The sequence below is a fragment of the Paramormyrops kingsleyae genome, chromosome 18 (assembly GCF_048594095.1).
Source record: "Paramormyrops kingsleyae isolate MSU_618 chromosome 18, PKINGS_0.4, whole genome shotgun sequence".
NCBI lineage: Eukaryota > Metazoa > Chordata > Actinopteri > Osteoglossiformes > Mormyridae > Paramormyrops > Paramormyrops kingsleyae.
The window spans coordinates 26,089,071-26,104,999 of NC_132814.1; the positions used below are offsets into that span (position 1 = coordinate 26,089,071).

The window sequence follows — 15,929 nt, forward strand, 5'->3', positions numbered from 1 at the left end:
ACAAGGCCTCTTGTATAACCATTACCTGAACAACAAAATAAAGCAACGCAGCTTAATTAAAACACATCAAAACAATCACTGCAAAATGGAAGATTATGGAATGAAGAGAGATTTGATTGCAGTAAGTTAGGGGAAACACATCTTTCTAAATCTGTACATAATTTTGACAGCCTAGGGAGAGATGGCAGCTTACCGTGACTGTAGAAGCGGGTGTGGGATTCCACTGGCTTCTTCACCACAATGCCTGTCTCCTTGGATGCCTTTATTTGCTTAACCAAGGCTTCTGCCACATCTGTCATAGTGTAACTAGTGTCTAAGCAAAGGAGAGGTAGAGTTAGCTAAAGCACCCTTGTGCAACCCTAGACCCCAAAGCAGGCATGGCCTTGAGGGGTTGCTTTCTCCCACTTAAGCCCCTTTCAACATACACCGCCATCCTGAGCTTTGCTAGATATTAGCTACTTAGGAGGGCTGTATGTGCGAATGCAAATGTCCGAATCAGTCATACTGGACAATAAATGGACTTTACCCCCAAGTGTAAATGGAGCAGGAAGAACTCTGAAGAATTCACCACGAATGAGTGGGTGTGTGAATGACACTTCTATCACGTGCCTGGCACGAAAACCGAAGAATGCAAACATTTGAGGACGAAGAAGAAGGGTCATTCACACAAAAAAAGACCGCAACGAACATGGGTAACTGGAGAGATAACGAGATTCGGGAACTTCTGTCAGTAATGCTGTAAACAAAACACCGCGATTTCCGCAGCATTCATTTTTTGTGTCATGCCCTTCCTCCTGCATGCTCTACCCAAGAGCCACCCCTCGTCAAAAAAACCCATCTTATTTCTAGTAGGTGTGAATGCATCTGACATGGATAATCTCCGACTGTATGCCACATGTGTGAAAGGGAAACTTCAAATAATGTCCCAACCTGATTGTCCAGAGAATGTCCGGAGTTCATGTGTGAAAATGGCTATAGTCCTCTTAGAATACTTGCCCTGGACCCACTGCAATCTGAAAAGGTCTGCCTCTAATGTCTCCGAGTGTTGCCACGGAAACAGAACCTGGCAGAGGGGTATGGAGAAGTCCTCATAGTGAGCTCACAGCATCCCCATGGATAATCTAATTACCAATCACTTAAGAAGCCCCCTGCAGCTGAGACAGAGGGAGGCTCAGTAGAACCTTTTAAGCAAACCTTTGTAAATTGGGTCAAGCTCTAAAGTAGGGTCTCCATGTTCAGAGGCCAGGTTCACAGACATTCCTTTAACACTGGCGCTTTCTCCACTCATTTCCATAATAGGCACAATGAATTAAAATTAATGTATATTTTTATATTCCACCTGCACACTGTGACCCTGTACTGAATAAGTGATCAGTCATTTCTGTTGTATGTTATGGAGTCTGTGTAAAGCACTTTGGTCAGCCATCGGTTGTTTTAGAACGTGCTATAGAAATAAACTGACTTGACTAATTGATGGACGTATATTTTCCACAAAATCATATTTGTTAAATGACAAGCATTGACTAAATAATACATACTGCATTTGCAAAGCTCATACCATTAAGAAAGTAGAAAGATCATTGGAAACAGAATAATAGCTAGTCTAAAGTTATCTATATCCTTCCGTAAGTCTTAAGTACATATTTAATACATGCATTATCAAACAGTGCCTGGTGATGATATTTCTACGGGGTGCTGAAGTGAGTACACTATATGGACAAAAGTATTGGGACATCCGGCCATTACATCTACAGGAACTTTTATGGCATATCATTCTAAATCCATAGACGTCACATCAATATAGAGTTGCCCCCCCACTCTACTAAGAAGGTTTTCCACAAGATTTTGGAGTGTCTGTGGGAATTTTTGTCCATTCATCCAGAGGTCAGGCACCGTTGGACAGGAAGGCTTGGCTCGTAATTTCTGTTCTAGTTCAAAAGGGCTGAGGTCTGGGCTCTGTGTGGCTGGTTAAGTTCTTCCACACCTTGATTTGAGCACTGCAGCAGGGTCACGCTGGAACAGAAAAGGGCCTTCCCCAAACTGTTACCACAAAGTCAGAGGCATAGAATTGTCCAAAATGTCTTGGTATGCTGAAGCATTAAGAGTTCCTTTCACTGGAATTAAGGCACCTAGCCCAAGCTCTGAAAAACAAACCTACACCATTATCCCTCCTCTAGCAAACTTGATAGTTGTCACAGTGCAGTCAGGTAGATCACATTCTCCTTGCACCTACTAAACTCAGACATGTCCATCAGACTGCCAGAGAGAGAAGTTTGATTGGTCGCTACACAAAACATCTTTTCACTGCTCCAGAGTCCAGTGGCAGCGTGCTTTACGCCACTGCATCTAACGCTTGGCACTGCACTTGATGATTTGAGGCTTGCTTGCTGCAGCTCGGCCATGGAAGCCCAATCCATGAAGCTGGGGTTAATGCTAGAGGGCATTTGAAACTCTGCAGTTATTGAGTCGACAGAGTGTTGCTGACTTTTACACACTCTGTGTCTCAGCACTCGGTCACCCAACTGTGTTACTCTACATCAGGGGGTGGGGAACCTGTTCCATGGAGGGCCGGTGTGGGTGGGGGTTTTTGAGATGACCTCTAGTCAATGCTTGTCATTGCTCTACATGGTCTGTCATTTTGTGACTGAGTTTCTGTTGTTCCTAAAAGCTTCCACCTTGGAATAATACCTCTTACACTTCACCGTGGAATATCTAGCAAGGAAGAAACTTCACAGACTGGCTTATTGTAAAGGTGACATCCAATGACAGCACCACGCTTGAATTCACTGAGCTCTTCAGAATGACCCATTCTTTCACAAATGTCAGTAAACCTGACTGTAAGGCAAGGTAGTTATTCCTATACACCTGCGGCAATGAGTCTGAATGAAATCCCTGAATTCAATTAATTGCAGAGGTGTGCCCCATTACTTTTGTCCATATAGTTTATGTTTATCTGTGCACTATGTTCTTGCTGCTGTAATGCACCAGAATATCCCCCTGGGATTGATAAAGTTACTCTTAATCTTAATCTTACCTGAGTCAAAATGAGCCTCCACCAAAGCCATGATGGAGCCACTGGGAGCTATATTTTGAACCTGGACACTTTTAAAGTCTGTTTTGACATCTGACTTGTGAAACAATTCATTCAGCTGTGGGGAAAATAGAAAAGGAGCAATTTATATTCAGTTAATAGAAACATTATCAGCAGAATGTCGTGCCACTCTGTACTATAGTTGTAGATGGATGGAGCAGTAGAACAAGCTGGCTGTGACCAGGCTGAGCTTTCATATTCCTCTAATAAACCTATCTGGGAATATTTGAATATCACTGCAAACCTTCATACCCCCATTGCTTAATAATGGCATAATCTTTACAGTTTTTTGGACTTGTACAGTCTACAGAAACAGTTATGTCTACCTTCAATACTGGGCACACGAAAGACTATTGCTTGAATACATACAGCATTTTCAATGCTCCTGGCAGTTTCTCCAAATAATTCAGATTTGGGATCCTCCATTTCTGGGGTGAAGAACACCTCCTGGCCATCTACCTGCTCCAGGTTAATGTAGGCGCTGAACTTCATTGTGGCTGTAAGGCAAGATGGGGGCAAAGGATGATAGAGTGGAGTGTCATTATCTGCGCAGATGTTTCACAAGGCTCACATACAGGTGCGTCCTACTCGGGGGAGGTTAGAAAGATGGGGCGGCAGTGAGATTAGTGTGACCTCCTCAGCCATGTTCAGTGGGAGGGAACGGCTGGGTGGATTGTGATGGTGCAGTGGGGTGCAGTGATGGGATCCATTTTACCAAGAAACGACTCCTGCTTCCCCAGAAAAAGTTGATGAAGGGACAGAGAACAAAGAAGAAAGAAATTAGTTACAGAGCACAGAAATAAAGTGGGCAAACTGTCATAATGTTAAGAAGAGGGGGCAGCAGTTCACTGGTGTAATAAACATCAGACAGACTCAGCAGGATATAACATTAACCTACTTACCCACTGTGTGGCCATTAGCATTTCAGGCCTATCGTACACAATTTGCCACATCACCACTGCTCTAGCAGAAACATTGCCCTTATTCTACATTGTTGCATGATAAAAGAAGAGGGTAGATAAATAAAAGCAGGAGAGGTGAGCACTCAGCAGAGCAGGGTGCTGAGTATCGACTTGTCAAATTGCCCAGACCATTCAAGGCAACCGCCCTGGACAGATTGGGGCTGGAACAGCAGCTTGTGATTTTCATGACAGAACACTCTACCTCCCTACCCACCTCCATCATCACCACCTCCCACCCAACTTTCCAGGACATCTTAGTAAGAAAAAAAAGGTCCTTCTTTATCCCCTACAAGCTCTAGCCGTACATAAAATATGAAACCGCTTTAAAAAAATAAAATACAGGGGCTATTATGGACCAAAAGAAAAAAAGTTATAAATGATAAGATCTGAGCAAAAGATAAACAGTGGAAAAAGCAGCCAAAGGAATGTGGCTGGCAACCATTAGAGCCAAGGATTGGTCATGTGCTCTCTGTATGCTATAATGCAACACAGTGACTTTCTGACTGAGTGGAATGAAATCGAAATAAACTGCCCACTACAGAGTACGGAATAATGCAGACCTCCCCCCCCCCCATAATAAGGCACACCAAGAACACCTCTGAGTTACAGTGTACATATACTGTAATAGGTCTACAGCAATAGGGGGCAGTGAATATCAGGGCCGAGGCCATTCATAAAGTGGAATACAAGCTAAATTCCAATTCACTGCCAGGGGTTGGAACTGAAACTGGAATTGCTCCCTGGTCTAGGGAAACATAATTGGAAATGAAATGGAGAAGCAAGAAAAAGAATTGAATTCCACTACATTCCAGGAAATTACACTTCTAAAAATACTTCTGTTCAAATCCTTTGCTACTACAAATAGTATATTGAAATCTAGACAAGGCATGCATTTCTACATGTGTCTCAATTCTGCAGTTATACTGTATTCAATCAAGCTCTCCTTGTTATTAAATTTATAAATATTCTTCAACCTGAAAGGTACCTTGAACATTTTATTACATTCAGGAATGTAAAAATATTTCAATACTTCATAAAGGAAACCCACAAAAAATGTAGTTAAAAAGAATTTCACTGAATTCAACATCCTGAAATTAAAATTCAATTCCATCTATGCTTCCTGTAGGTTTTTTTCCAATTCCATTCCATTTCCTGATTTGCACTGGGATTGATGAGTGGCCCTGACCCTGAAGGATAAATCAGAAGTTAGGAGAGACTGCAGGCGACATTGCACTGCAAAGCTCATCCAACAATCACAGTGTAGTTTTCACAAGGGTGAGTCCATGGACAGAACAACAGGGTGTAGTCTTTGGCAGAACCGCGAGGAGCGTGATGATGGAATGTCACTCACGGGGACAGTTGGGTCCTTCTGGGCTGCTGGCTGCAGTGAGGCCATCGGAGCAGCAGCCGAAAGGAGCACTGTCACAAGATGAGTGGGCTTCTGCGGCTGGGAGCAGGGTGGGGACAGCTGTGGACTCTGCTAGGGGACAGGCCAAGTTAACAGTGTCCCTTTACGCCTAGGCTTATATTTATAAAGAACATTCTGAAGAAAGCTAACTTGACTTTTGAAGTGGAAATCAGCAATATTTTGTTAATGTATCTTGGAGCTTTGGGAGCTAATGGCCTATTAAACAGCTACACTGAACCTGCCTTGGAGCAACACAACTAAGGCTGTTTGCTATGGCTATAGATGTCAGCCAGAAAAGAAAAACGTGTAACAGAGACAGACATTAAATGCATTACATTGTGCATATACTAACTTTTATATCATCAGTAGTTACACATCCACGTCAATATTTCTCATAATGTTAATCTGGTATGTGGTTGAGGGCACATTGAAGGGGATACCCTGGACATGACGTCATTCCATCAGAGGGCACATTGAAGGGGATACCCTGGACATGACGTCATTCCATCAGAGGGCACATTGAAGGGGATACCCTGGACATGACGTCATTCCATCAGAGGGCACAATGAAGGGGATACCCTGGACATGACTTCATTCCATCAGAGGGCACATTGAAGGGGATACCCTGGACATGACTTCATTCCATCAGAGGGCACATTGAAGGGGATACCCTGGACATGACGTCATTCCATCAGAGGGCACACATTCAGTGAGGGCGGTTTAGAGACTCCATTTCAGCTAAACATATACAGCCACGGAAAAACTGAGACCACAGCACAACTTTTTGTTTCACTCATTTCTCAATTTATGGGTATGCATCTGTAAATATCTCTCTCTCTCTCTCTAAACTGCAGCCTGGTTCTTCTCTGTTTCTCGCTAATGAAGGGCTTCTTCCTTGCTTTATGGGTCTTCAGTCCTGCTTCTAGGAGCCTGATACAAACTGTCCTAGCAGTGCACTTCACACCTGCACTGTTTCCCATTCCGTTTGAAGGTCACTTGATGTAATCCTCCGATTCATGAGAGACTGTTGGATAAGCTGACGGTCATCTCTGGCATCAGAAGCTCGCTTCCACCCTTTACCTGGCTGGTTTCTGGTCGTTCCCGGTGTCTCCTTAAATTGTTCTAGGGTACTGCTGTCTTAGAAATTTTGAACCTGGAAGCAGCCTGCTGCTCAGTGTAGCCTTCTGCCAGCAGAAGACTGATTAAACCAGTATTTAGAAATGCAAATTATCTAAAAAATATAGAGTGGTCTGAATATTTTCCATGACTGTATTTGCAAGAGGAAACCAAGTACCCTGAAAAACACCCGTGCAAACATAAGGAAGACAAACTAATCAGAGGCAGAGCATCAGAGAATCAAATGCCCATCTCTGAAACTACTCAGCCACTATGTCACACTGATACTTGTACATGCTTCTTACACAGGACTATTATTTCAGCATGAAATTTATTTTTGACCATTTATAATGTACACATTATTAATGATTTAGTAAGAGTTCAGTTGGCACTGATTTCTCAGTTCACAATCAAGATCAAGAGCAATATTAGAAAGCTAAAAATGGCTGGACAGCAGCTCAGAGGGGCCTAGTTGTTCTAACCCTTTAGACACTGGATGCAGATGCCCTGGCTAAACAAGTCAACCCATAGTTACGTTAAAACAAGGGCTATGAAAACCTGGTCCTCAAGCTGCTAAAGCACCGCAACATCTTCCTACTTCCTACTTCAAGTGTATTGAAGTGTCTTCTGGTCTAGCGTGGCCACTTGAGTACTATAATACTGCAATACTTCAAAGAAAGATGCATACTCCCAAATAATAAAAGATTGAAATATACATTGATATACAGTAACTTTATATCCTGTATTTTGATATAAAAAAACACTGGTTACTGCTACATCCCCCCCCACAATCTTTTCTGTTTGTTTGATAATTGTCTCACACCTCTAGAGTTGGGGGTTCGAATCACACTTTTGCTCTAAGTGTATGAGTTTGCATATTCTCCCAACTTCTCCTCCGGTTACTCCAGTTTCCTTCCACAGTCCAAAGACAACAGACATTTCAGCTAACTGGCATCTCTAAGTTGCCCACAGAGAATGATTGCGTAGGTTCATGTGTGCCCTGCGATGCAGGGAGTACCCCAGCCTTGAACCCGCTATTCCCTGGGAGAGGCTCCAGGTGATCCTAACCAGCTTAGAAGATGGATTATGTCAACCATGATGACCTGATTTAGTAACACAATTTCTCACTAACCCAACTATCCAAAAGTAATGCAGTAAATGTGTTTAAATAATACCAGTATAATTTCAATACACCCAGCAAAGAAAAAGCATCACCAGAATGATGCACATATCCAGCCATATCCTCTGTTATCTCAGTAAGGGCTACAGTATGGGAAACATAGTAACAGCCTATTTACCAGCTGGCACTTCTCCGCTAGCCTCCATCGCTGCACTTCCCTCCTCGTCGTCTCCACTGGCCTGGCCACTGCCTGAATCCTCGTAAAGAGACGGCGTGGAGACGTGCCCGGAGCCTGGAGGGGTTGCACGTCGGGGCTGGTGCTGAGTGGTGGTAGGGTGGGTAGGCAGGGGCAACGTGCCTGGGGTAGCCTCAGCAAGCTGGGGAGGGAGGGCCTCAACTGCCTGGTTGTTTTGCTCGTCCGCATCTTCCATATCAGGAAGGCTGGGGGGCGGCACAGTGCCCTCAAAGAGGGTGGCAGCAACATTGCTGTTCGTCGACGCACCTGTAGAGTTTGTAATCCTGCTGACCTCTGGAAGTAAAAAGAGGGGAATGTGTAAAGCCGGGGGTGAAACGCTTAAACTTCTCTTTTCCATTCGCAAGGTTAATGATCGCCAGCTATAGGACATCATTTCAAAGACCTCCTCAGCCTCATTCTGGGAAACCCATCAATCATCACTTTATTAATCCCTGTGGGGAAATTGCTTTGACGCCTCCCTCAACTTGAACTTAGTAAGCAAGCTGTCCGCGAAGGGCAGCCACCCGCAGCGGCGCCCAGGGAGCTGGGGGGTTAAGGGCCTTGCTGAAGGACCCGCAGATGTGCTGAGGCTGGGTTTGAACCGGCGACCTTCTGATTACAGGCACACAGGCTTAGCCCACTGAGCCACACGCTCAGGATGAGGGTACATGTCATGTCATGTGTTGGTAGCACCAGGGGTGCATGTGAGGCTGCAGCAGAGTGCAGTGGTAGCACTATCACTTAGTTGTTTGCGTATATTCAAGCTCCAGCATTTATACAGCAACCATTCGACGTATGTTGCTGGCAGGACACAATACCGAGCACCAGCTTCTATTTAATCAATGAGAATGGATCCCCCAGTGCCCCCCTGCACGGCAAAGACAAAAGTCACGTCTTCCCTTTGTGTGCTCAGTCAATTTATGGAGAGTATTCCCTTTTGGGAATTTTCCAAACTCAAATAAACCACTGCCATAATCACCGCCAATTTGAAAAGCACTTGGTTAGCAAGGTGTGACTAATTAGCACCTAGTCTGTTGAGCACTGATGGAATCTGTGCAAATGGAGGGAAACTTGACACTTGGCTGCACCTCCCACCACTCAAAAGCTGGAGGCAGCCAGTCGGAATCTGTGCCAGACTCTGAGATGCGAAGTGTCAAATGGTACAGGCAGAGTGCATTCAGTGGAATTGTGGCTTCCTTGTGATTAATGCTGAATTTTGTTTTTTGTTAAGTTCAGTCGCAGTCCTGCAGTGAAGGCAGTGAAGTCATTGAGCATAAAATTCATTATCATCTGCACTCTGATTATCTGTAACAGCCACCTATTCTGGTGCTTCTTCTGCTGATAATAATATTGGGCATAAACCTCACAACTCGAATAACCGAAGCTGAATGGTAGAAATGCTGTTTAGCATCCAGGCAGAATTCAGCCCTTCAAGTGAGATCTCCTTGAGGCGACCTTCAAATTCTTGAAGGGCCACAGCCTTTAATGAACTAAATTGAACATTTCCCACATCACCACCATAGTTTTATGATCTGCAGAGGTGAGATTTTGGCATCTCCACTATTCATCGCAGAAGCTGCTTGCATGGGGAAGACCGGCTTTGGAGGTAATGTGGGATATGAACCAAGAAGATTCTTCGTCCTCAAGTGGAGGAGGCTCTTACCTTGGCACTGACCCCGGTGGACCACAGTAATATGTTTGTTCTGGCGACATGCAATAGTCTTCAGCTGGCACTGGTCGGCATATGTTATCCCGTCAGAACCACATACCTGTTAAAAGACAGCCCTTCAGAACTATACACCTGCTAACACAGATCTAGCTCCACTCTTTAAAATCACCTGAAGTAGTGGTGGGGGAGACATATTTAAAATGACACCTGTCACAACATATAGGTCACATCTGTGACACTAACCTTAGTCTGGTTCCCCTCAAGACAATCTGGGGAGGGACATTCACAATGGACCTGACTCTTCTCCTCAACACAGATAGCACCAAACTTGCAGGTCAACTTTGCACAAGAAACTGGGGCTTCAGGGCCTATGACCAAGCATGATGGGGAACAAAGAATGAGAGATACAGGAATGGCAGAAAAATTATTATAAATAATTATAAATATTCTTGTCAATTCCAGTCATTGTTCAGAAATGAGATGGATTCATTGTCAATTCCTAAGGCATTCAACTAAAAGCAAATTTATTCCATATGCTTCTTTGCTACAATATTACATTCACATCACTTTCTGTTCAAACCATAGGTGGGTCTCATTAGCAGAAAATGAAGATCTGAAGACATTTAAGGAAAGTTGAACAAAGTGAAAATATCGGACTACGGCTAGATATGAATAAAACAAAGGTTATGACGACAGGAATATCAGTTAACGATCAACACTGAAGGGTCCAGTAGTCATCATATACAATGATGGAGTGGCAGTTGGCAGAGCTCTGATGGACCAAGAACAAACTTCAAAAATGTTAAGAATCAGAAATGTTCAGAATATGGTGTTTTCTGTGAGCCTTTAGAGATTTTTGAGAAAACCATGGACTGCAAGGAAAACATAGTTGCCAGGAGTCATATAATAATAATTCTGAATGAACATCTGGACCTACCTTTGTCGCAGCCATTGGCACCCATGTGAGTGCCATTGGGACAGAGGTTACACTTGAGTCCCTTCACACCAGTCTTACAGGAGCACAGGCCGGACATTTGCTCACAGTCATCCCGCACTGAGCCCATGGGATCACAGTTACATGCTGGAGTGAGTAAGGAAGACAGGAACTAGTTGCTGAGGGCATGATTTTACAGGTATCCATTTACATCCTTAGAAGACTGACCTGTTAGCTTTCTACCAAAGACACACACACTCTTCAAACTCGATGCTACCCTGCAAGTGACCTTGACTGATCCTGCAGCTCAACAACGTTGTTATTCTTGTCTCATTCAGGCAAAGCTTAATCAGGAAAACTCCATCTAGACTTGGTAGAATTCAAATTGAAACACTTCCGAGGAGAAAGCTCACTGTATTCCCTTTGACGGAAACAGGGCAATATATCAATCTAATCTCTTCAATAAAATTCCTCATTGATTACAATATATTATGTAGACATACTAAGTCACTGATAAGGGTGGCAGCTGTATGGGATGCACCCAAGGAGGTCCCTTACGTGTGCAGCCGCTGCTCTTCTCTGTGGCGATGCCGCGGAAGTTCCAGAAGCCTGGCTTGCAGCGGTCACACTTCAAGCCACCGACGCCAGGCTTGCAAGAGCACTGGCCACTGACAGGGTCACACGTGCTGCCATAGGAGCCGTACGGATTGCAATGGCATGTACCTGTGGGGAGGGTGACAGAAGCTCATGACATCACCAGTAACCAAAATTACTTGTGTATCCACAAGTCACAATTCAACTTTATACAGACATTGAACGGGAACCAAAGGGACATATCAATATACATGCAGCAGGGCATCAGCTAATATGATCTCAGTTAAATTTATTTCAATACACCATGTTAGGTGCTGCACAGTGAATAATGCATTAATAATTCAGAAGAACAGCAAACCCAAATTTATCTGTGCTGCACCTGTAGGCAGGTCTGGTAATATCGACATTACATGCTATGCACAAGCAATTATCACATTGCTCAGATCATGAAGGGCAGCTGGGTGACACCCTTAATTTATGCGAGAATATTTTTACTCTATCAAAGGCAATACCGCTTAGCAAGCTTTACGACTGAAATGTTCCTTTTCAAGATAATCTAGTGTACTATATATTTATAATGTGCTCTTTGCCTCACTTGAGTGCTGCTTTGGACAAAAGTGTCTTGCAAAATAAACATAAATGTATATAAAGTGTATTAATTTCTTAAGGCATAGTAATACAGTATTATGTATAACATGCTTGCTGATACCTTATTTATTTCACAACAGCAATTCCTACTGAATATTTTGATCAGTTCCCACTGATGATGATGAAATTTGGGGTGACTGACTGGCACTCACTTGGGCACCCCGCCAAGGCCACGCCAAGGGCTGCTGTCCTTTTGTCGAGGCAACATCCATAGGTAGTCTGACTGCAGTTCTGGCTTGTTTCAGGACTTGGTAGGGAATTCAAAGGGGCTGCCAATAAAAACATGGCCATAAGTAAGCATGCCAACATTTTAGGGGGACACGTTGGAGAGGAGTGGTTTATACAGCACGAAGCAGAGATGCAAAAAAAATCCCAAGAAAATTGCAGGAATAGAATCTGGCGCAATACAGTGAGAGGTTTGAGGCAGGGAGTCTGAGAGCTGACATTCTGTGCTGAAATAATAACCCTGTTTAAAATGCAGATAACGACAGTCTGAGATTGAGGCATGGAGGTGGATGGTGGACTTTCCCAGAAAACAAACTTTGCTGCTTGAGTCGGAAGTATGACAGCTCATTCTGCGTTCATTCTGATGAGTATAATTCCCCAATTGAGGTCATCTCTATCATATAAAGCTTTCCAAGGACAGCAGTTAGTAAGACATGTATGGGTACAGCTATGATAAATGGCCCAAGGAAAAGAAGCATCAATTGTGAGAAAGGGTTGGACAAGGACGGAGAGAATGAGAGGTCAGATTATTTAGTTTGGATAATGTATTGTCATTTTTGATCCTTGTCACTTGGTACAATGAGCTGTAGATGCTGAGCTATGGTCAGCGCTACAGGAGAGATAATAAGTGGGTGGTTCCTATTGGGGAAAATATGGTCACGTGACATGGTTCATCACCCCCACCACTAGACCTTGCACTGAGCTGTATTACTTTCCATCCAGACAATATTTTTATCGCATCTCAGCACATTACTTAGAGGTAGGGAGGGTGGATGTGGTGAGGGGGCAGACATGGAGACTCACCCATACAGGGCCCCTGGTTGAGGATCTGCAGGTGCATTTGCTTCTCGCACTTGGTCTTCTTGAACTCACATTCACTGCTGTAGTTGCGCCCATCTGAGCCACACACCTGTACAAAGGACGTAGATGTTGGTGAACTAGGTATAGGGAGCATCAAGAGAGGCACTAGACTAGGCGTGATTCATAGTACCGGACTGCGTGGGACACTGTGGCAGGTGAAGTCGCACACACAACGGTCGTCCTCTGCGTCTTCGTCCCATGAGCCCCCAAACATGCGGCAGCGTTCTTGATCACAGCCACTGTCGGACCCTGAGCCAGAGTCACCAGATCCACATTCTGCAGACCAAAGGGACAATACTCAGTTATAAGAGACACACATTTCTAAGATGGTCCCTGGTGACACACACAGACCAGCCACAGACCCTCACATACAGTGGTACCTCAGTTCTCGAACTCATTAGAATTCGAATTTCATAAAAGTCGAACCAACCAGTTTGAAAAAAAATGACGTAGAACTTGATCTGAATCTCAGAACTCGTGAACGCCGACCTAAGATAACTTGTACGCGCGGGGAAATGAGTCACGCGGCACGTCTCTCAGCGGAAACAAAGGGTAACGCTTCAGTCTCAGCCTCGCATTCGCTGTGATAGCATCGTGCATGTTTACACTAGCTGAATACATATATTTAGACAGTAAAAATACATTTAGACAATGATAGACACTAACAGTAATTATTATTATATAATAAAATAGATTTAAAAATAAAGATTTCTTATTATTTTAATATTAATAATAAACCATTAATACATTTAATTATAATAATATTGTCGTGCCCAGCGGGGACGGAATGGAGACAAAGGCGAAGACGTCAGGGTATTGGGGAATACGGGGTTTAATTACAGGTAAGGCAGGCAAAACGCAGACGGACAATACAATGACCGGAGTGGGGAAACAAACTGAAATGCAGACGAAATACAGAGGACTGACGACAACAACTAGAAACAGCTGATCACACGGGGATTCCACACGAGGTTAACGAGGGGGTGTGGCACACGGAAGGAGCGGACGATCGGGGCAGGACACATTGTTTGGATACATTTATTTTCTTACTTTAAAAATTACTGTTTTGATAAATGCGCTTAGATGTGTTTAGTACAGTATATGCTCTTCTTGTTTTATCTGGTTCATTTTGTGTTTAAATGCTAAAAAAACATATTTCGGTGTAATTTTTTGGGGCCAGGAACCAATTAATTGGTTTTCCATTATTTCTTATGGGGAAAATTCGATCAGAACTCAAACTTTTTAGGATTGGATCCGGAGTTCTGAACGGATTAAGTTCGAGTTCTGAGGTACCACTGTACTCACATCTCCAAAATTTCTGAAAAAATAATGTATCATAGTTTAACTGCATTGATGAGAACTTTTTTACTGCATTCATGGGGGACCAGAGAAATTGGAGGTATAGCAGGAGTGTTGACAAAAGAAATTAAATTTAATTAATTAATTACAAAGTCAACATATCATTTAAATCTAAAAGTTATGACTTGCCTGATCCTTAAAAAATCACCTTGTGACCCAACGTTGAAGTATTTTGAAGGAAATTGTTTCACATCACTCCTGATACAGCATAGGATGCATGATACAAAACCTCATCAAATACCTAAACGATGGTGTCATCACTTTATCTTAAGCAAAGGTTAGCCAATGCTGATGAAGACCTTTCACTACCACAAATGGGCAATTATATAATTGCAAGTACATTTGTACATTTAATGTCCGATGTTTTTTTGGCCTGCTATCTTCATACGGCTGCATTTTTCTGATATTAGTAATTTCATGGATCATAAAATGTCACCGGCGTGGCATTATAATATTTAGTGTGATATACAGTAGCTAAAAAATGTGATTTCTTATTGTCCAAACTGACCAGTGGTTTTTGTCCATCATGGATTGCTGTGGTATAAAAATATTTTCTATTACTTACCTTTTGGTAACATTTCATTTATTTTATTTAAAAATGCTTAAATTGTAAATTTCATAATTGTATCAAAATTATTTAAATATATGTTGAGAATCTTGCATCAATTCAGGGGGACAAATGTGCTTTTTTCCGAAAAGGAAAGAGTGACGTTACACACACTGCAGCACCATTCTAGAGTGCCTTATCATCTCAAGATTTATTCGCTTAGCTGATACATACATCCAGGAACATTTTCATCCTTCTCCACAACGGATTGAGTTATTCCGATTAACTGCTAAGTGACAAAGGACAACAGGAAGACCCACTTGTAGGACTTGAAGCATCAACTTTCTGTTAAAATGTGTTTTTTTAATCACTACACTACCTACTGCTCCTCCTTGGGCTTAAAACCACTTAATACAAGTACAGTGATCCCCTGCTATATCGTGGTTCAGCTATCGCGCCCCCGCTATATCGTGGTTCAGCTATCGCGCCCCCGCTATATCACAGATTTTTCCCCGACGCATCACAGTTTTCGGCGTATCGCGTACCTTGCTTGTTGTCCGATTGTTGTGAGCAAACTTTTTGTGAACTTTTCGTTTTGTGTTAAGCCCTACGATTTAAGGCTTAAACTATAATTTTTTTTTATTTATATGGTCTTTCTATATTGAAGATTTTCACCTATCGCGTTTAAAGCGTGTGGGAGGGGTATTTTAAGGCTTAAACTATAAAAAAATGTTCATTTATATGGTCTTTGTATATTACGGATTTTCACTTATCGCTTTTAAAGCGTGTGGGAGGGGTATTTTAAGGCTTAAACTATAAAAAAAAATTTCATTTATATGGTCTTTGTATATTACGGATTTTCACTTATCGCTTTTCAAGCGTGTGGGAGGGGTATTTTAAGACTATAAAAATGTTTATTTATATGGTCTTTCTATATCTAAATTCATATCCATGTTGCACAAGAACAACCTAAAACACAAAAAAGTAAATAAAAACAAAGACCTGGGGTTTATAGTTTCTGCCCTTTTATGTCACTGACACCCTATGGCAGACATGAAACCTTCAATGAGGACCGACGGAAACATCGGCTGCAGCTATTCACAAAGCACAGCTCATTTACTGTAAACTGCTGCTTAGCAAGAAGGCTTCATAAAAGCTGC

The 15,929-nt window shown here is 42.8% G+C and overlaps 1 protein-coding gene across 8 annotated transcripts in view; it reads right to left on the minus strand.

Moving 5' to 3' along the window:
* Nucleotides 1–15,929, minus strand: part of LOC111835489 (agrin-like) — a 146,647-nt gene that overhangs the window by 20,763 nt on the left and 109,955 nt on the right. For 7 of the 8 annotated variants that reach the window (XM_072702438.1, XM_072702437.1, XM_072702439.1 and 4 more), the window contains 12 exons: nucleotides 12,994–13,139; nucleotides 12,807–12,912; nucleotides 11,930–12,046; nucleotides 11,094–11,258; nucleotides 10,539–10,682; nucleotides 9,845–9,969; nucleotides 9,596–9,701; nucleotides 7,876–8,226; nucleotides 5,405–5,533; nucleotides 3,461–3,588; nucleotides 3,035–3,149; nucleotides 194–313 (listed from right to left, as the gene is read on the minus strand). In XM_072702438.1, coding sequence (XP_072558539.1) covers nucleotides 194–313; nucleotides 3,035–3,149; nucleotides 3,461–3,588; nucleotides 5,405–5,533; nucleotides 7,876–8,226; nucleotides 9,596–9,701; nucleotides 9,845–9,969; nucleotides 10,539–10,682; nucleotides 11,094–11,258; nucleotides 11,930–12,046; nucleotides 12,807–12,912; nucleotides 12,994–13,139 — 1,752 coding nt within the window. The remainder of the gene's footprint in view (nucleotides 1–193; nucleotides 314–3,034; nucleotides 3,150–3,460; nucleotides 3,589–5,404; nucleotides 5,534–7,875; nucleotides 8,227–9,595; nucleotides 9,702–9,844; nucleotides 9,970–10,538; nucleotides 10,683–11,093; nucleotides 11,259–11,929; nucleotides 12,047–12,806; nucleotides 12,913–12,993; nucleotides 13,140–15,929) is intronic. The other variant, XM_072702436.1, reaches the window with a different exon arrangement.